This window comes from Chamaea fasciata, unplaced genomic scaffold (assembly GCF_029207755.1).
Source record: "Chamaea fasciata isolate MVZ Bird 193981 ecotype frontalis unplaced genomic scaffold, bChaFas1.0.hap1 SCAF_5, whole genome shotgun sequence".
Lineage (NCBI taxonomy): Eukaryota > Metazoa > Chordata > Aves > Passeriformes > Sylviidae > Chamaea > Chamaea fasciata.
The window spans coordinates 33520191-33541883 of NW_027094090.1; the positions used below are offsets into that span (position 1 = coordinate 33520191).

The window sequence follows — 21693 nt, forward strand, 5'->3', positions numbered from 1 at the left end:
TTGTCGTAGAACCCCAGAATCTGGTTATATTATCCCAGAGGTTTTAAAAGTTTTCAAATAACTGAATTTTCAATGGTTTGGGGTTTTTTTTAATATAAAATTGTGTGACATTTCTGTTCTTCTAAAAAAGCAGAACTGGCCTTTTAAACTTCACTAGTAAATTGCACTGCTTTAATTTAAATTATTTTATTGCAATTTCCATTATTTTAATAGGCTGTAGTAAATTCACACCTCAATTATTTAATTTTTCAAAGGAACAGTGCATAATATTTTTTATTAATTATTCCCCAAATTAATCATTGATATTACCCTGAAGGCATCAGTTCTGAGCCCTCTTACCTGGTAATTCTCTTTGCCCTGGTGACACGAATTCTAACTTTGTTTCAGGTTGAAAGTTCTATTTCTGAAACTGATTTTGTGTATGACTGGGAGATGTGAATACTTGTTTCTAAACTTGCAGACTAAAGCAATTTTTAAGAAAGAAGAGTTCTTTTGTTTATTGCTTTTCTATAAATAATTTCCACGCATGTATATTTTTAATTGTTTCCGTTCTCTTGAATCTTGATTGTTGAATATTTCATTAAAAATATATTTGCAATGCAAATTGTATGTCTTTAAAACACTGAAAAGCATACTAAACTGAATACTTACATTAGTATTAACACATTTCATTTCACCCTTCCTGTTTATCAGATTTGCAATTTGATTTAAAAATTAATTTAGTCAAGTTTTCATTGAAGCATTTAGTTGTGAAATAGTCTCAGAAATAATTAAAATGAAAACTTTATATTGAAGTATGTATATAGGAAACCATTTCTGTGAGTTTCCTTTTACTGGTTGCCTCCATGGAACCTCTTTAGTACTTTTTAGTGAATGAAGAGAACACTGCAGACTCACCAAGTTATTTTGTCTTGAGTTGTTTGAGTGAGGATGTAGCATTACCCAGAAAATGAAGCCTTAGCTTAGGCACTGGGTCCAGCATCTGGTTGAGAGAAAGAAGATTTTAACAATGTAAAAGATAAAATGGAAGGAGAAAAAAGTGGATGCAATTAAGTTTCTGCCTTAGAAATTACAGAGAACATGAGTAACAGATCTAACCAATTATTCCTTCACAATTTGTTTTTATATTGTACCAAATGAAGCAATCTCTTATCAGATTTACTTACCTGCAGCATCATCTCCAGTGGGTTTAATGTTGACATCTATTGGAGGAGAGACTGGACAGATTGTATAAATATTACTCACTGAAATGGAATGAAATGTATGACAGCAGTATGATTTGTTGCTGAATGTGGCTGCCCACAAAGCCTTTGGTGCTTTTATCATACACTGGAGATTAAAAGCTCAAATTCTGCGACTATGGGATCATGCAAGTTTCTTTGATAAAGTTTGATCAAGTGGTCTGTACTTGCCTAGCAAGAAAACCTCAGGTACTTCCAGAATCAAGGTTAAAGCTAAAGATATCATTGCAATTTATCACATAAATAGCAACAAAAAAGCACCTCAAAATCTTTTAGAAATATTCTTGGAAAACCATAGTCAATGTCCAAAAAGACGATCAGAGTGACAGTGCCTCAGGAGCAGAAAGACAAAAGGTATATTGTTCGTTCTGTCCTAAGGAAGAATAGACATGGGAGTGATTATACATGTCATAGCATGAAATAATGCCTCACATATGGTAAACAGTATGTGAATTGTGAAGTGGAAAAGGATCACTTTGAGCCGTATGTTCCTCTCTGGCACTAAACTGCATGGGAGAACAAAATAATCCAAAAATTATGTAATTTTTGAAGCACAGCCATTCAACTATGTTCTCCCCCTGCCTTTGTACACTACCCAGAGTAGGCATGAGAAGTTATAAAATACTTTGAACTGTGCTAAAGAAAGGAATTCAAACATTCCCTGTGCTGGAGCAGGCAAGGAAACAAAAGAGCAAGGATGGGCAGTATCAGGGCACAGACCCTGATACTCAGTTCACAGTTTTGGTAGAACATGAGTCAGGCAAGCAGGATGCCATCCTAGCCTACATAAAGGCAGTGACAAAACTGCCATTGACCTAACAGAGTCAGAACTCCTGTCTCATTATGAATCCTAAAGTCCCCCCTCTTCCTGGAACAACTGTGCAGCTGCTGCTGAAGTGTCACCCTGGGCTGCTGGTGCCACTTTACCCCACAGCTCTTGTGACAACATCTGGAGATATGACAGGACATTGAGCGGATCACATTTGGAGTTGGACCACCTGTACCCCCACACATTTTGTGTGTGTGTATTTTAGGTGGTGTCTGAAGTATGGCAAGTATGGCACTGTGGGGATCCAACCATTTGTCAGCCCTTCCTTTCCTGTCCATTTTTTTTCAAAGACACACCCTATTGGCCTTTTTTTTTTTACAGCAAAAGTAACACAATTACTTTTCCCCTTGGAGCAAAACCCTTTGAATTCCTTAGTTTTGCTGCTTTCTTTATAATGCACCCAGAGAAACATGTGGGAAACCTGGAAGAAGTGCTTCATTTAAAATCCATGTGTTAGCAGAAGATAGGGCATATGGCAGTTCTGCTTACACAGGAAGCAGACAAAGGTATAATGATGCATCCCAACACAAGGAGAGCTGTGTAACATAACATCCTTTAGAAATAAGTGCAGTATATTGAGTGATAAAGCTAAAAAAAGGAGAAACTTTGCACACTGAGGTGATCTGAAACACCAGAAGACCACGCCATGAACATAAAGAACTTATAATTAGGGTCTTTTACATTCTCTAATTGTGAAATACTCCTTCCCCAGAAAATTATTTTCTACCACATAAGTTTTGATTTCTCTGCTTTCTGGTCATTCAGGTGGCATTTTTGTTTTCTGTTAATGTTTATTACACTTGCTAAGCCTAATTCATCACATATTAGGGAATAAAATCTTTTGCTTACCTTCAACATGCAATAAAATCTTTTGCTGTCTTGGCATGGGGCAGACTAAGAGGTAGGTTTCATGTGGCACTGAGTACAGAGAATCGACACATCTGGACTGAGGGCAGTCCTTTTTCTAATGACAGGTAAAGGAACAGAGGAACTGAATGCCAAGGGATGTAATCCCCAGTACTCAGGGAAGAAACCTAAGAGAAGAAATGCAGTAACAGATGTAGGAGGATGCAGTGCTGGCAAAGTCAAAAACTATGAAAAGATTCAATCAGCAAGGGCATATGACATGTCTGGCTGTCAATTACAGTAAGTACAAGCCTTTTTAATTGCAATAAACATCTTTCATATTTATGTAATGACATGTTTGGAAATCATCGAATTAAAATAGGATATCTGAGAAAATAAAAGTCTTCTGCATCTATGCAGAAGGTTGTTGTTGCTTTTTAACTGAAAGGAGTAGGCATTACAGAGGACTTCTGAGATTGTGTCTATGGCAAATAGTGACATACAAATGGACTACACTGCTTAGAGAGCTTACCACTGGGATTTCTCATTGTCATATTAATAGCTGGACATAAGGGTTTTCTCAATAGCAGGACCAGAAATATTTTCACACAAGTGGGAGATTAGAGAGAACAAGGAAGAGCCTTTTAAGGTCCAAACTGCACAGGCAGCACCTGAAACAGAGTGAGAACAGCCACCTTGTAGCATATTTATTAATAGGTTAAAGTACTCCTTTAAACACAACATGTTCTTGAATTCCATAGTTCATGTAGTACTGAGTACTCCACAATGAGGACAAAACAGGAAAAGCATAGTGGGTATGCTAATAAAAAAAATCAATACAGAAATCCACAGAAGGAAGAAATTCAGTGGAGGGAGTGATGGAGTAGCTGAATTTGTACGTATCCTCAGCAATCCATTCATTATGTAAGTTACAGCACTACAGCATTACCAGTTGTCAAAAAGAAAAGAAATAATGTGAGCTTATGGGAAAGCTGAAAGTAAAACATGAAATCTGAGAGCAACAGATGGATAATGAGAGTGCTAAAATGTATATATTATCTACAAGATGTATTTATAAAATTTTGCCTGGCGTAAGTTCTTCAGAAAATCCTAATGACAACTGCAGATAGATTTAAAAGAGTACTGACTTCCACGGTTCACAGAATGAATGGGGGAGCTTGTACAGCCAACACAATGTCAAGATGAATGATGTAAAATGATTTTAAAATTGCTGAACTGTGCATAGTAAAATGTTTCCTCAGGGAAGGAACAAGGAGTAATAGGTTCTAAAGCATGGCTTCAGTAAATGATAATTTAAGTAGGAAATGGTCTAAAGAGTTAGTAAAAAAAGCCATGGAAAGCAAAGAAACGTTATTAAAGAAAGTTAAAATGAAATTACAAGGCAGTGATATAAAATAAATGTCATAGCATGATGCAGAATATATGGAAACTATTAAAGCAGTTAGTGTTTTTATGGAACAATTCAGCTGAATATATATCTATATATTCTTTCATATGGTAAAAATAGGTACCGACATATCTAGGAATGGACATGATGTTGTCTTAGAGTTGAGGATAAAGGAGCATGAAAAGCTTGCCTGGGTAAGAGTATAAACAAAATTGTGTTTTAAGACCTATTGGATATTGGTTTTACTGAGATTGAACAATATTATTGATGTCAAAGTGTTCAAAATATTTTATAATATTTTAATTAAATAATTATATATTATACATAATTTCTATATTATGTACATTCATACTTATACATAATTTCTATATTATGTACATTCAGTTGCATTTGTAAAATGTAGATTTAAGGATTAATTTAAAGGTACCCTCTTGGTCAATAGAAGATACTGCGGGCTTCTTCATATGGTTTAAAACAAATAGCAGATGTTCACTAGGTTGCAAATGTGCAAATGCATGATATTGAAAACTCTCATTCAAGTAAATAATAATAGCTATTAAAAATCTTAGCTGGCAAAATTTCCCTCCTATATTTTCCTAGATGGTTTTCCAATAAATTTCGTTTAAATTTGTGAATAATTAACTTTTCTAAAAGCTGGTCTTATGTATGACTCAGTTTGGACACTTGGATGATAAGGAACACATTACAAAAGGGTCATTTGAAAACTTTGGTTTACCTGTCTTTCCCATTTTACTTCTTGAAGCTTGTTGCAGGGTTAATTCAGTTTCCCTGGCTACCAAAGACAAGGTAAGGTCTGTACTTCTCTTGTTGTGCCTTAAGTGCTATATGGTGTGTTTGTTTGTTTGTTTGTTGTTGTTGTTGTTGTTTTTGTTTTGTTTTTCTTCTGTAAATAAGATTGTTGACTTTAAAATTATAACCTTCCTTTTATGGTCTAACATATTTTCATTCATTTTTTATATCTGTGCCTGTTTCAGGACACATTTAGTGGTCTAATAATACATGCCAATCTCATTTCTCTTATAGTATGACAAATACTAAAATTCCTTAGTCACATAATGCTTTTTCCTCCAGCTTGAGTACCGAATTGGCATTTCATTTTTTGCTTGGCTAACTCTGCTACACAGATAACTTCCTTTTAGCACATCTTCTGTTTGTTTATAGCACATAATAGAAGTCACCCAGCATTTAATTCTGCTTTTGATATATAATTTTGCAGCTTTATTATCTCTAACAAAATACCATTCCTAGGAACAAAGACATCACTCTTACAAAAATCCAGAAACGACAAACTATAGGCTGGAGAGTGCACTGGAATGGAATTCCTACTATGCTTTTCTATAACATTTTCCATCATCATTCTTGAATTACTTCTACAAAGACGAATCATTATCTCAATTTGCCTATGGGAGAAACTGAGTCACCTGAAGAGGAAGTAATTTGCCATGCAGCAAGTCGGTGGCACAGCCAAGGGCAAAGAACAAGGCTTTTCATTTCCTGTCTGGTGCCCTCATGATATTGACTCAGTTTACAGCTCTGCCACAGTCTTCTTTATGACCTTAGGTAGGACCTTTTGGGTCCTTTATTCTCCTAACACTGAAGTGCATGCTTAATTTAAGCTTGTTTTCTTAATGATCACAACTGGATGAAAACTCTCCAGTAATACATCAGACATATTACAGGAATGGTTCATCCTTTCTCTCAGTTACTTTGAAGGGGGGAATTTTTTTGTTCAGCATACTGTTAAATAGGTAATGTTTTATTTTTTACACTGTGTTTATTTTTTGCCCAGAAAGTTTTCACAAAGACTAATTCTAGCCAGGGGAAACCTGTGCCTGTAGATGATAGCAAAGGGTGAGTTAGAGGAGCCTCTGTTCTGCAGCTCAAAGGGTACAATACCTGTGTGTTATGGGCCCCCAGTTCTTCAGATCTGCAAATGCTATTTTCCTTTTTCATAGACATCTGGAGAACAACTGTTGCACTCCCGACGAACTCAGGGTACGGATGAGTGGAGAATGCACTCCTCCACCTCCTGCTTCTTACACAGTGTGTGTGAATGAAAAAACCCACTTCTTCCCTTGCTCTACCCATTTGCACATAGAGCTCCTCCAAACATTTCCTCTAGGTTTCCTTGTAAAAATACCTCTTCACTGTCCTACAAAGTCTCATGGGGTACAAAGCAGGCATTTCAGTATTTGACTTTTAATTTATTCAATATTACTGCTTTCACTGTTGCCTCTTATTTCTTCTGTTCCCTTTAACTTTCTTACTTCTTTTTGAGGCTCTTTCAGCTGTGTCTACTGTGTCTCTCTGTTTCATTTCTATTTGGGTTTTTTCCCTTTTTATGCTTCTTTTCCATGAGCAAAGGGAGGTGTTCCACCCTAGGCCAACTCATCATAGAGGCATGGAGAGAACTGGCAGAAGTCATTGCTCATGTCTGGCTATGGAGGGAGAGGATTAGGTTTTTGGTGCTATGAGGATTTCTCGGAAGTGATATTGGAACTGTTCCAACAGTTTACAGTAAAAGGACTGCAGTTCTATGCAAGTTCAGCAAGGTGAAGTCCATCTTTTTTTCTGGTATGATAACAAATTGTGTCAGATGTGTCTCTGGTCTGAGAAATTAAACCTTCGTACAGGATGCTACATGGTACGCTGTGGAGATGAAGGAGCCAGCCTTCATATGAAGTCTGACATTGAAGAAGAGAGACAGATTTCTGGCCTGTAAGGACCATAAAGAATTCAGCACAGAAGGAAACTGAATGCAATCATGACATTCACATGTGTTAAGAAAACCAGAGAGTGTGGGGTGTGCTAGAGACTCCCATGATGTGTGACACAGAAGATTCAGTTTGGACAGGAGCAAGCTGCTTTTAGATGCAGATGTTTGTACAGGCCAAAAATTGGTTGCTTTTAATGCTCCCTGGATGTACTTGATTTTTACAGGAGAAAATGAAGTTCTAGAAATGCAGCATGTACTTTGAGAAGGAAATGGTAGTCTTAGGGCCAGTGGTACTTTTTTCCCATTGTCTGTGAGCAGTTCTTATGGAAGTTCTTCCTTCCTCTTTGTGAGATATTTTCTATGTGAGTGGAGTTATCAACAGTGGAAATAACATAGCCTAAGGAAATCTAAAATGTGCCAGGATGACACCACTGCTCACTAACAACAAAAGGATTGATTCAGTATTCAATAAGAAGCTGAGAGTAAGATAGATGGAGAGACTTGTGGCAGTCTGCACTGCTGAGATGTAGAAGTGCGTTCTCTAGAAACAGAGAATTTTCTCAGGGCTGCTGGCTTCCTGCTTATGTCCCTTGCCTTCACTTCAGGTCAGAGGTTCTGGAGGCAAGTGGGTATTCAAGGGGAAGGGAGTATCTTCCCTTGTGTTTGCACAGAGCCAGGTACAAAAGATTGAGCAAAATGGATAAGGTCTCCAAGTGCTAAAGAGGCATAGACAATACCAATAATTGTTTGGAACATACTGAATGTAGTACTTTGCAGCAGTATAATGACATGGACAGAAAACAGAATGGTGGCCCTATTCTGTCTTCTTGGATTTGGTTATTTTTGTCAACTCTATGAATTTATATTCTGCTTAGTTATTGAAAAAACTGAAATTAGAGTTTTGTGGCACAGGAAAATGCATTACACTATTACCCTTGTATGAAAATGCAAAACATAAGCTTAATTTTTTCTTTCTGTGCATGATTGTTTCTGACTCTTCTTTTAAGCACTATTAGATGAATTAAATAATCCTAACTTTTTAAGATATTAGCCTTGAATCAAAGTCAAGGATGTAGTTATAAACAGTGAGCTCTTTACAGCTCCATCTATGCTGCTCATCACTTTGTTGCCAAACACTATCAAGGTTTCAGGCTACAGTGCCACACTTACAGCCATATCAAAGGTTGTTTAGGACATTGCAAAAAAAAAAAAAATCTCATTAAGTGTAGTTAACCTCTATATCCTGTATGGTGTTAACATGTATTTCCTTATATGAGAAAGGTAGAAAAATGTAGGGAACCAGGCATCTCCAAGTTTTCAGGGTTCTGTTGATTTCAGAAAGGCAAGATCCCTTCCCAGCATTCTTCTGTGGTTAAGCATGCAACTCTAGTCTTATCCTTCCTTAGATCTTGGAAATACTTGCAATACTATGACACCTCATCATAGGGAAGTAGATGCTCAAAAGCCAGAGTAGTGTATTGCTACAACGTTTGGCCACAACTGTGCTGGGACGTCATTATATATGTAGAAGTACTTCTGCGTGTAGAAGTATTTCCATGTGGCAAATATGTGCTTTACCCAGCCAGAGTTTCTGCATGTTAAGAGTAGTGCACCAATAACAAAGTACTCTGCCTGTCTACCAAGCTCAGCTTCACTTTTTCCTTTTCAAATTTAAACAAAAAGCTCTGGATGTAACTGTACAATGCTTTAGAGAACAAAACAGAACTGATTTGCCACCTTCTTATAAGTGTTGATTACAACATGAAGCAGTCTTTAGCAACAACTACTCTGAGACATAAAATAGCAGGGCAAGAAGGTTTTAAGGACCAATAGGTGGGTGACAATTTTGATACTATCCTACTAATGAGAATTTTTCATTCTCTCTGAATAGCTGATGATGGTCCCCTCACCTGTTCATCTGCATTCATGATTTCATCCATCTGCCCCTCTGTAACTACATTTTTGCTTCCTGAAAAGAAGAGGCTGGAAGGCAAAAATTGACTATCATAATAAACATCAGCTTTTAGTCACTATTATTTTTTTGGTTTATTCCTAAAGCCCTTGTCTCTGTTGTTGGAATTTTCTTAAATTCTACAATTTCTTTGTCACAATTTGTCATAAAATATTTTGTTTTCTGATAGCTGACATTCTTCTTTAAGCTCAGTTCTGGGGGGATTGAATGGCTCAGGTTCAGGTTTTTAAATAAATATACCTAGCTATTCCGGTTCCTGAGAAGAGAACTGAATACAGAAAGTGAATTTAAGTGAAAAGCTCATATGTAAATAAACTGGCCTTTCAAAAATAAATGCAGTTTTACAAGCCAGTCTTTAGGATTTAGAGTTCTGCTTTGTGGATTATTTTTTCCAATTTACAGAGTCAGCAGTAATGCCTCCAACAGTTTCATCCAAATGGCCAGTGCCCAGGAATACAGACATCATAAAGTGAGCAAGAATTATATGACCTGATCAGGGATGACCCCCCAATTGAGGATATGCTATGGATCAGTTTAAGTTATATAAACATTGATGTATTAACAGCAGGGGGGATTCAGTTGCTTTTTTGAAGTCTCGAAGTCATGAACTAGGATGGTTCACTTTTAGCAACTAGAGCTGCACAGTCACAGCAGGTCATCACACACTTTGTGAGAGTGGAACTAGTGTGGGACACTTAGGAAGGAACTGTAATCTGGCAGCACATGGCCTCTTTGCAGGAGGTGGGGAATCCAGCACACCATGTTCATGCTGCTGCAATATTTGAGTAGTCCAGCACCATGTAAGAGGTGTGGGCAAGAGATACTTTGCATGTGCGCACATCTTAGCCGCAAAAAAGTAGCAATGCAGAGGCAAGAGATAGCATAAGCCTTTTGAACATGAATAAGATGCTCACAGGAAAAAAAAAAAAAACCATATACACAGGCTCACATGCTGAATGGCTTTGTCAGCACATACACAAATAGTACATTTGTGTACCATAACACCACTGTTAACTTTAACAAAGATGGATTTGCTCTCATTAAAAAAATTCACATGGGAGTTGCAAGGAGGAGAAACAAGAAATTAAAAGAAGGATGTGCAAGTGAGTCTGTTCACTCAGAAATGTGGCAGCAACAGTAATATTTAAAATCAGTTTTCTTGGAAAAAAAGTCAATTCACTTTTAAAAGCAAAAGGTTATTTCATGTTCATCATATAGTATTTGAAACAACTGAATAAACAAGAGTAAAAATAGGTTAGTACAGTTTGTTTTCAGAGTGGATTTCTTCCGAGGCATACTGCTGTAAGAGTAACTCCACTAGTTCCTAGAGATTTGTGATTGTGTGACTATCTCTACTTTTCTTAAAAAAGACAGGAAAGGCACATTCCTACTTTTCACTAATGTTCATGTTCATTACTATCACATTCCTAAGAAAATGTGATCTCAGCATACCTTAAGGCTCAAAAATCAAAAGGTAAATAGAAATACATCAGCATTTACAATAGCTGGAGTTTTACAACAGGTTAATATTTCATTTAGACGTGAGTCATGATTTCTACATGCTTCAGGTATGCAACTGTGATTTGTATAGGGAGTGGGCTGCATTAATTGAAGAGGAAGTTGCAGTGAGAGACTTGCTAACATTTGAAAGGCAGCTGTCATTCACACATTCTAGCAACTTGAAAAGAAAGCATAAATCTGGAATCAGGAAAGAAAAATAAAAGAGGTGTTAAGATACAACATCAAGTACCAGTCTAATGAGGTCAACATAACTATGCTTAGAAGTTAGAAGTCTGCTAACTTCCAGAACAGCTTTCCACACAATGGAAGAACTGAGAGTTTCTTTAGAACACCAGTCCTTCAAGGATGAGAGGGAAAATATAACCCAAAACATCCAAAAAACAACCACCATTTTTTCCTGATGAATAACAGTCTCCACACTCCCCGCAGTCAAAATTTACCTTTAGAAAAGTAACCACTTTCAGTATTGACTTAAAAATTTACTATGTGGAGATATCAGCAAAAATAAGGGATTTATACTAATATATTCTATGAAAGAAATGTGGTGATTTTGGATTGGTAATGGAAGTATCCTTACTTCAGTACAACCAGAAGACATATTTTTTAAACATTTCAAAACATTTTGGCACACAGATTTTATATCATGATTTGGAATATGTAGACTTCTCAGTCAGCTGTTCCATGTACATACATGCTACAGTTTTGCAGGAGATTATTTAATTGTTAACAATTTATAGTATTTATTGCAGTCCTGCTGCTAAGTAAACAGTTTTATAAAGTAACTCCTGCCCTTGCTGTAACAAACAGAGAGAAGATACGACTAGCCTTGGTAGGATGACAGGATCTTCACTTTCTTGCTGGACAGCATACCTTCTACTAACAGAAGGAAGGTGTCCAAGCAGGTGCTTTCCAGAATGGTACCTGGGCTGGAAGTGACTGCTGTAGGATTGGCCAGTGTCACAGGCAGCTGGAGGCAGGCACTGGATGTGGCGGGGCATGTTCAAACATGTATCCCAACTAACTGGTGGAAAGTGTGGGTTGCTTCTCACTGATGAGGAGGAATGGAATGCCAGAAGCATTTCTCATGGTATTTATGGTATCAGTTGGCTAGTATAGATTGGGGAATAGGACAGAACAGGTACATTTACATTACCGGTTTAATGTGTGATGGAGGTCATGTTGAGTGTAATCATCCTTACAACTGGAGTTCTGTGCATTCCTCCAAAGCACAGGAGCCGTATGTGAAACGGCTCCTGTCACGGAAACAAGAGGCTGTGCACAGAGGTGCCATATAAAGCACTGCAGTCATAAAGGCCCTTGGCCACTCCTCTAGCTCAGTAAACTTGGCTTGATCTTCACACATAGCTGCCTCACAGCTACCTGAATTCCTTTTCTGCAAATGTTCCTCAATAATGAAATTAGCAGCTTCACTTTTGACTTTAGCAGGGCACATCCACAATATTCTCACTGCAGCAGAGTGTGAGGGGGAACACACAGCTGTTCATGCAGTTGGGTCTTGTTTCTGGACCACTTTTGCCAATGGTGGTGCAAGGCCAGTCAGAGCTAAGTCAAAACTGGAACTCAGCCTCCTGTGGTTTTGATGTGGTATGTCGAAGCTGAGCCCAGGGTTTTGTCATTCAGGATGGATAGGTAGAGACAGGCAGGCCAGGAGATTCTGAAGCCTCCATACGAGGCTCTGTGGCTAAAGGGCCCATTCAGAAGGGTCAGCACACACCACACGCTCTGAGAAATGCAAGGATGACGACATCTCTTTATATTGGCACAACCATTTGACAAGTACATGTTTCTGCACACAGTTTGACAATTTCAACTGCAATACATACGAAGAACTATATTTTCCAAAAGAAGCAAAATACATCCAGGTAATTACAAAATTAATTGCATGCAAAATCACACAGAATTTATAAAGCTGGAAAAGACCGCAGACCATCAGGTCCAACCTTTGACTGAGTAACACCACGGCAACTACAACACAGCACTAAGACTGGATGTGACACTTTGTTTAAACACCTCCAGGTCTGTGTCTCCATCACATCCATGGGCAGTCCATTACAATGTCCAATCACCCCTTCTGTGAAGAAATTCTTCCTAAAGTGCCACCTAAACCTCCCCTGGTCCCGCCTAAGACTACGGCCTCTCGTATGTATGAGAGGCTGTATGTTTCCTCACAGCCGAGATGTCCTGATGCTGGAGTTGCAACAGGGAAAGGTTTGCTCCCACCAGGCACATTGGTGGAAAGGAGCCGCTGCCAGCCACCTCGGGAAGGGCCCGCCAAAAGGTGCAAGCAGCCTCTTCCCGTTTCTCCAGCCACCTTTAGGCTAAATTTGACATCCGGGAATGGCGTTAACGTTGGTTCAGTGCTCGGTCTGACGTTGCCCACTGCATCACATTCCCGAGCCCTCCGACACTCCGCAGCAGCCGCGGTTTTGTCCGTTCACAGGCGCGCCTGATACAGCGCGCTCCCGACCAGCGCGGCCCTTCCAGCTCCGAAAGCCGCCGCTGCCTCCCACCACCCGGCCTCGGCGCCCCCCGCCCCGCCACTTCCCCGCCGCCGCCGAGAGCGCCTCCCACAGGCCACCCGCGCAGTGCCGGGGGCCGCCCGCTCGCCGGTGCCGTCTCTGCTGCCACCCGCCGCCGCCACGGCGCGACTCCCGCCCGGGACCCCCTCCGCGAGCCCGGGGGCGGACGGGGCCATCCTCGGCCCCTTCCCTCGCCAGGGCGGCGGGAGCGGCGCCAGCCCCGCGCGACAGCCGGGACCGAGCGGGGGCGGCCAGGAAGGGCCGCCGGCGCCGGGCGGCCCCGCCCCGCTCATCCCCCCGCTCCCCCGCCCGCCCGGCCGCGTTCCCGGCGGGCGGCGCCGCGGGGTGACGGGCGGGTCTCGGCCACAGCCGAGTGCGGCGCGTCAGTTCCGGCGGGGAGCGCGGCGCGGCGCGTGGGTCGGAAGCGCCGCGGCGGCGGCGGCGGCGGGGGAGCGGAAAATGGCGACGGCCGCGCAGCTCACGGACGAGGAGCTCTTCTCGGAGCTGAGGCGCTTTGGCTTCTCCCCGGGGCCGGTCACCGAGAGCACCCGGCCCGTCTACTTGAAGAAGCTGAAGAAGCTGCGCGAGGATGAACGGGCCGGGGCCCGCGGCGGCGGCGGCGCCAACAAGACCCGGAACAGCAACAACAATAACACGGGAGCCGGAGCGGCGCCGGGCGGAGGCGGCGGCCCCGGGCGGGCGGCCCAGGGAGCGCGGCTGGTCGGCGCCGAGCACTCCTTCCTCCCCGGGGCTGCCGCCGGAGGCGGCCGGGGCCGCGCCGTCCCCCCCGCCGGGGGCGGCAAAGTGCTGCTGGGCTTCAGCTCGGACGAGTCGGACGTGGAGAGCAGCCCCCGGAGCCAGGCCGGCGGCAGGAGGGAGCGCGCTGCGCCCCTCTTCCGCGGCCTCAGGCCCGGCGCCCCCCACGGCGCCTGCGGCGTGAGCAGCAGCTCCCCCCCGGAGGAGGCGGCCCGGCGGAAGCCCAACGCCTGGTGGGGGGCGGCGGCCAGGAGACCGGCGGCGACTCAGGGTGTGAGGGAGCCCGGGGACGGCGAGGGGGAGGACGACGAAGAGGAGGAGGAGAAGGAGAGCGAGCAGCAGCGGTGGAAGAACCGGACCGTGAACGGGAACCGGCTCCTCTCTTACGGAGGCAGCAGGGACAAGTACTCGGACTCGGAGGAGGAGGAGGCGGCGGGGGCGAGGGCCAAACAGCAGGGACCGAAGGAGGAGTCTGCAGTTCGCCGGCCCAGACGGAGCCTCAGCAAGTCGCCTGCTCCATTCATAACAAGCAAATGCGCTGCAGCCGGCGCTGGCGTGATGGAGACGGGCCAAGAAAGGGCTGGCGGAGGCTGCGGTGCTGGTGTGCTCGTAACGAATGACAGGGCGGCGGGGGCGGCTGCTGCCGGCAGTCTAGACAGGGGCAGAAATCAAGAGGAGGAGGAGGAGGCAGCGGCGGTGGTGGGGGGAAGAGGAGGAGGAGGATGTGAAAATCTGGACTCTAGTCCTTCCAGCCCCAGATACCGCATTGGCCTATCCAAGAAGTCCCCATCAGTATTGTTGCTGCCAACACCGATCACGGACGTGGATAGCGGCAAAATCAGTGACCCTCCAGGCACCATTAGGAAAACGACCAATAATCATGTTCTCAGCGGTGCTCCTGGTAGCTGTAATGTTGAATCCAGGATCTATTCCTCTACTAATAGCCTTCCCCCGGGTGGAAGCACCTCTTCCCTTAGACTCAACCACTCCAATCATACGGGTTCAAATCATACCTACCTGAAAAACACCTACAAGAAGAATCTCTCTGAGCCCGAGGAGGAGCTTCTCCAACAGTTCAAAAGAGAGGAGGTATCCACCACTGGAGGCTTCAGTGCACATTACCTGTCCATGTTCCTCTTAACTGCTGCATGCTTGTTCTTTCTGATACTGGGATTCACATACCTGAGAATGAGAGGTTCTGGAGTAGCTGAGGATGTGGGAGCCAACAGTAAGTATTAGGTGAAGGGTAAGAGCAGTTTCTGCAACTGCTGTAACAACTGTTAATACACCTTTGCATTCCCAGACATCCCTTACTGTACAGTTCTGGGTTCCACCTAGTATAATCTCTTTAGAGGACGGTGCACAGAGAAATTGTCTTTTCTTATGTGTGTACTTTGCAGGCTGGTATAATAAGCTTGCAAGACGTTTGAGGATAAACTTAAATTCCAGCATTCCCTTCTGTAATCTGTTGATACCTTGTTTTCTAGCAAGTTTTCTTCCCAAAGCAATTCTATGGGTTTTGTTCGATTTAGCAGGAGTATGGTTAATAGAGAATTGACGATGTAAGGCTTTATGTTAATCTCACAGTAGTAAGTGTACACAATTAGCTACCTGGGATTCCTGCAGGGCTAAGATTTGGCTGTAATTGTTTGGTAATAAAGCAGGTTGTTTTTGTTCATGTGTGCTGAGGCTTGAAAAGGATCCTAGGCTGAGATGATGTTACACACTACAACAGACTTTGTGCAGTGAATACTTGATCTATTGTGTATTCTTTTCTAATAAATACTTCCTTCTAAATTTAGTTGCGTTAACGTTTATACATGAAATACTGCTGTGCTTTAGTCTGAGTTTCAGAGCATTCATTTTTTTTTAAAATACTGATTTTTTTGGGAACTTCTTTAACATGTGGAAGTAACTTCTTGAATGGATATAAAAACGATGATTTTCTATTAATGAAGAACACAAAAATGGAAACATACCACCTAAAGGTGGTGATTCATGCTAATTCAGTTCTTGGCTCTTCTGAAGTGGGCAGTGAAGATTCTAACATCGGAAAGAAAAATCATGCCATTGCTGTCTTGATTTTTCATTGCTCCTGGTGAGAAATTATGCAGAAATCTGGTTTTGGGATGTAAGAGTGTTAGAAGGTTCTTGGCAATTTACATTTTTCTTGAAATGATTGAGGATGGTGTGTGAGGTGTATGCAAGTGTGTACATTTTCTTGTATAGAGAATAGAGGATTTATATACTCATTTGTGGACATGTATACAGTGCCTTGTAAGGAATGATCTGACTGTTATCTTGGGATCTGCTAGATGTCACAGGGCAGCAGTGTGGGCTGGCTTTTTTCTGTTCCCTTTTGAACGTTATTCATTACATTAGGGTAGCAGAATAGTTTTTAATTCTGTTTTGCACTCTTTGGAGGGGAGGGAGCAAGTAAAACATTTGGTGTGGAGGAAGGACAGTAGCAGCAAGGATTTGGGGTTTTGCAGTGGTTTCATTGCAATGGTCCACGTGGCGTTTAAGTACTGTTCAGTCTTGTTTTTTGGGCTGGCTGTGAACGTACGCAGGTGGGCTATAATTAGATACAGTATAGTGTGACTGTTGGGACTGCTCATACTCTGGTTAGCGTCTGGCCATAACTGCTAGAGACGTGGCTGCATTTTCCTATGTATGGATAAGCTGTATTCTTGCACTAGCGTGTATTATATTCTTCTTTTAGTCTTGAAATATAATGATTTTAACGGGAGAAAATGTGTCAGCCTGCTGGGGTAAGCTGCCAAATTCAGTGGTTGAGTTACAACTGGCTTATCGTCCTGTTTGGTAGAAGCTGAGTGTCTCAGCAATGCAGATAGCAATAGTTCTTAAAGTTCAGAGTGGATTTTTTTTTACTGAAGGAAAATTTGTTTTTGAATATGTGAACTTTCCTATAGAGCATGTGGGATGACTGTGTCATTGAGGATATTGCTCTTACAAAGTTAACCCAGTTGGAACTGTTAGGAAAAACTGTCCTTTCCTTAGAGGACCTTGCTTAGGTTAGGCTGTCCGGTCGGTGCTCTGGTAGCCCAGTGTTGCCTTGTTCAAGAAAACCAGTTCTTTGCCTGTTCTCACTCGCTGTCTTTTCAGTGGAGCTCTTGAAAGTGGATTTCCTGAAGAATTGTTCTGGCGGTGGCACTCCTATTTCACCTGTGCTACGTCTCACAGCCCCAGGCTTTGCTGCAACATAACAAATGGGAACGGGGAATAGTGTCCTTTGGCAGAAGCAAACAGCAGGTTTTGTGGCTAGCTCCTTTGACAGGAAGAGGAGCAGGCCACTTCTTTTAAGTAATGTGGAAATGAGCAGGGAGTTACCTTGCCCATATGTTTAGCACGTGCTTACTAATTTCTCAAATCAGCATATGGAACCAAAGTACGTTGGGCTGTAGAACAGGCAAGAACAGACAAGATAGGGTAATAAAGACTGATTTATACTGAAAAGGAGTAGAATTCTGTCTCTATTATATGCTTCCTAAGCCTAAACATCATCCAGGTGAGTCCTTTGACTCTTATGCTTATATGGGTGTACTGTCTGTTTCTTTTGTAGAAGCAGATATGATGTGTAATTTTTAATTAAAAATAATAGTTTATCACAAAAACAACCTTTTCATTGAGGTGATTCGATATTGAGATTTTTCTGTCTTTTAGGTAGTTGTAGGTAAGATTCAGTTGGGTGAGAGTGATTTGATTGTGGAAAAAATTCAGTTATTTTAAACTCCAATCTGTGTCATAAAAATTTTAGGGTTCAGCAGAGTTGCAATATATGCATCTTCTTAATTTTGCTTATTGTGATAAAGCAGTAAAGGCAGTTATTTGTGTATTTGGTGGCTTCTTGTTTTAAATTTGCAGGGAAAGATGCACAGTGAGCTTAATCTTCATTTTCTTAATGGTTAATTGCCTAAAATTAAATGCAATCAAAATAAGGTGATAGTATGTTTGTGACATTGAAATATATTTATCACAGAGTACACTCAATATCAACACCTAAATATTTGTTAGGCTGAAATCTAAGAACAGAGGAGGTGTGTCTAATGAGAGGGAGGCTTAAAACCAGGTGTTGGAGTTGAATTTAGGCCAGGTGTAATAATATAAATGAGAAGGGGTGAGCAGAGAATTTCAGGAGGGACTTGTCACTTACACTGTGCATAGTGCTCAAATGATTTCTTATTCAGAGCTCTAAAACAGTTATGAAGTGCTTTAGCTTTTCCACATGTAGCATAAAATATTCAAAGACAAATCAGAATTGGGCTAATTCTTCTGTATCTACGCTATAGAGGTCACTTGAAGTAAGGTTTTTATGCATTTTGCTGTCTAAAATCTAAAATATAGGTAAAATATACGTCTGTGGGGTTTTTCTTAAACCTGTTGAAATAAACTGCTCTTCAAGCTCGCATAAAAGACCAGCTAATGCCTAAGTGCATGTTGTACTTGCTATCTCTGACAGTGCTGCATTTGTAAAAGATCAGTTGGGGCTTGGTGCTGGTAACCTCATTCATTTTGCTCTGGCTGTAAAGTATATTTTGATTGCACCTGCCTTCAAAATACACTGGGATTGTATCAACGTCTTGCCAAACCAGTGTAGTATTTTGTCAGGAGAATGGTAGACTTTAGCCTACTTCCCAGGTTCTTTAAACCCTGAAGAGTTGTGTATCTCTTCCAATTTTTGTGGCTTTGTGATGTTACTCTGAGCATCTCAAGTGGCTGCTCCTGGAAGTTAATTCTGAAGTTATTTTTCATAAAAAGTTGGTAACTATCAGATCAGTTGATGCTGCTTTCAGATCTGGTTCACTTCCTTTCTGAAAGATGTGGCTGCTAGTACAGATGCTGTTGAAGTCTGTAATCTGAAATAAGTTGTATGTAAGTTACTTTTACCATTTCTGCTCCAGTACTTTGTCTGGGAAGCAATTGGGAAGAAAAAACCCAATATAGAACAAAGCCACCACAACAAAAAAAAATCTTGAAAGTTTCAGGTAGGTCTTGTTTAAAATCTTATTTTCTTATAAGAAGAGGGTTTTTAAAGTGACATCTGTTGCTAGTAATTTTGGTATTTCTATGATACTTGTTACAAAACAACTGCTAGGAGGATAATCCTTACTATATTTGCTACAACTTGTGTTTTTGAAATGTTAATTCGGGAGACTTAGCAATTGTGTATATTGCCAAGTGTAAGCTTATGCAAATCGCAATTCTAAGAGTTTCATTCAGTTCAATTGATGTTCCTTTGTTCTTGACGTCTAAATCTCTCAGGTGTTAAACCTTCTGTGGAATTTTATGCAGGGAATTTAATTGCTAAGAGGTTAGACTTGCTGTATAAAAGACAAAATGATGACTCTTATGCTCCCAGGCCTGCAGATTACTGTTGAAGTGCTGTGGTATTTCACCAATAACTGTTACAAATTTACTTGCCTTCTTAGATCACCTTCTCAGGAGAGTCTATATTCTTGACAGTGTTGACTTCAATGGAAGAAAATTAGTTGTGGGTAAGAAGTATTTGTAGGAGAGGACATAGTAAAGGGAGGGAGAAAACTTAAAAGATTTGCAGAGTTCCTAAGTTGTGTGCCTATTAACATTCCTTGTGCTTTGCAAGGGATACCCTGACTTGTATTTAACAATGTAACAACTTCTATTGAAATATTAGCATATTGCTGTTTCACTTTCTGTATAATGCTTTAAATCCTAGTTAGGAAGTATTTCTCAACTAGGTGATATAAAAGAAAATCCTGGTGTTTTTCTTGAAGACTAATCTCTGTTGCAGCAATCTTAATTCTATGGTTTTCTGAGTTTTGGATCAGGATCAGAAGATCAAATGAAAAGAATCCTTTGGCTACCTTCATATGGTAAAGCCAGGCAGAGTAGCTTGATTTCCTTAGGATGCTTGACAGTTTTAAACTCTCATCTTCCTTATGGTATGTCAGAAATTATTCCTTAAATTAGGAATATTTTGGCCTTTTATCTAGGAAAATCTGAGTAATTATTTAGTGACTTTTATCTAGGAAAGTCTAAGTAATTGCTCTATAGTACAAAATAGCTCAGCTGACAGCTTCAAGTCATTCTTAAAGGATAATAAACAGTCTGTTAACCTTTGTAATAGATCTGGAGTATAAAGTATAAATGTGAATGTTGCTCAGCAGTGTTTGAAACAAAAATGATAGAAATTCAGAATTCCTATTTTTAGAGAGATAGTGGTACTTTGTATTCATACTTTAAATGTGCTGCTGTTTGCGGATGTGCACAAAACATTCTTTATGCCGTTACTGTAGATTCTTATTACGACAATTTTTTCAAAGTTGGTGTTGGTGGCTATGCTTTTTTTAAAGTAAATACTGGAAAATTTGAACTAGAATCACTCTTTTGTGGAGCAGGGATGAAGAAGAGCTCTGACAGGAGTCAGTCTGTTTTGATTAGGTATCAAAAAGTAATCAAAAGTTTGCACTGCATTCTATAGTGCATGGTTTTCTCAAGCAAATTTCATTTCTGGTGTGAGAAAATTAAAGGTGATTCAGAATCTGAAATCAGATCTTGTTACAGCTTTTCTGTTTTAAAAAGCATTAGAGACTAGAAAGATGCGGGAAGGCAAAAAGGGGTGTGTTTGTTTGTTAAGAACCTCTGTCAACTCTAGTACTGTTGAACTGCAGTGCAGATCTTTCCGCTTACACAGAGATACACAGAGTGATGTTGGATGTGGTGGAAATATTTTAAAGAAAATCCCATGATACACAAGGACTTAAATTTTGCTTAAATTTATCTGTTGTAGGGGCCCTACTTGGCACTGTTACATAATCTATAATTATCCCAGTTGCAAGAGGAGAATCAGGCCTGCAGTCCTCCTATCTCTGAGAAACAATTGCTTTTTAAAAAAATCATTTAAATCCTTTTGAGATCTCCATTTCTTCTGAGAGTGGAAGATTGGAAACTTTAGCTTGACTGCTTACCCAGCTAAGCTGGCAGGATTTGCACAATTGTACTGAACTGATCTAGAATCTGATTCTAGACTTGTGTTTCAGTAATAGTGTGAACATTTGAACAGGCCAGAACTGCTGCTTGAGAAAGTTGCTTCACTAAAAAGCTCAGGCAACTAAATTAAGCAAGCACAGTGTTTTTTTGTTGATGAAGGTACTACTCCAGTGCTATGGAGAATCACAGAGTGTTGTAATCATGAGGCATATATTCCTTTGGCCTTTATAGTTCTTGTGCTAAAATTAGTTGTCTCTTGTGATTTGTGTTAGATTGAGGGGAATAAGTTTACTGGTCAGGGACTGTGAAATCAAGGTATATTGAAAACAAGATTTTTTTGGAGGACAATCCCATGTTTGCTGAGAACTTCATTAGTACTATGTTTGTCCTGTCTGTTCTTGGCTCCTTCTGTTTCTCCTGGTAGATACGGATTTGTGGAAGAAGGTGGCAGTGCCTTTGCTGTGATTATAATAAAAAAGGACACGGTGTAGCTCAGGTCTTGATCAAAGTAACCATGGTAGCTTCTGCCCCTTGAGTCTTTCTGATAGAGAAAAACTTGTCAAAAGGGGCAGTGGTACTGATGGAAAGAAGCATACTGATCTGGGCAGGGATAAATTCAAGAACCACTGCACATCTTAAAGCTGTTCTTGTGTAAGTTCCTTCTGTGTTAGAAGGCTTGCTAGAGTTTATAATGTCCAATGTTGAGTCCTACTGTGCTGTACTTCCCACAATGTTACTTAGTGCTGTTTTTCTGTTCTGCTTGTATTTACATTCTGCTGTGGATTGTGTGAGTAGGTGTATGTTAACTGTGAAACAGGCTAATGTGGTGCCTGTTGGGCATAGCTTGGTGGAG

At 40.9% G+C, this 21693-nt stretch overlaps 1 protein-coding gene across 2 annotated transcripts in view; it reads left to right on the top strand.

Annotated features, from left to right (window-relative positions):
* Positions 1 to 13503: 13503 nt before the first annotated feature.
* Positions 13504 to 21693, top strand: part of LEMD3 (LEM domain containing 3) — a 42358-nt gene continuing 34168 nt past the window's right edge. For both annotated transcript variants that reach the window (XR_010720797.1, XM_066183193.1), the window contains exon 1: positions 13504 to 15078. Coding sequence is in view for 1 of the 2 variants with exons in the window: in XM_066183193.1 (XP_066039290.1) it covers positions 13554 to 15078 (1525 nt within the window). In the remaining variant the exon portion in view is untranslated. The remainder of the gene's footprint in view (positions 15079 to 21693) is intronic.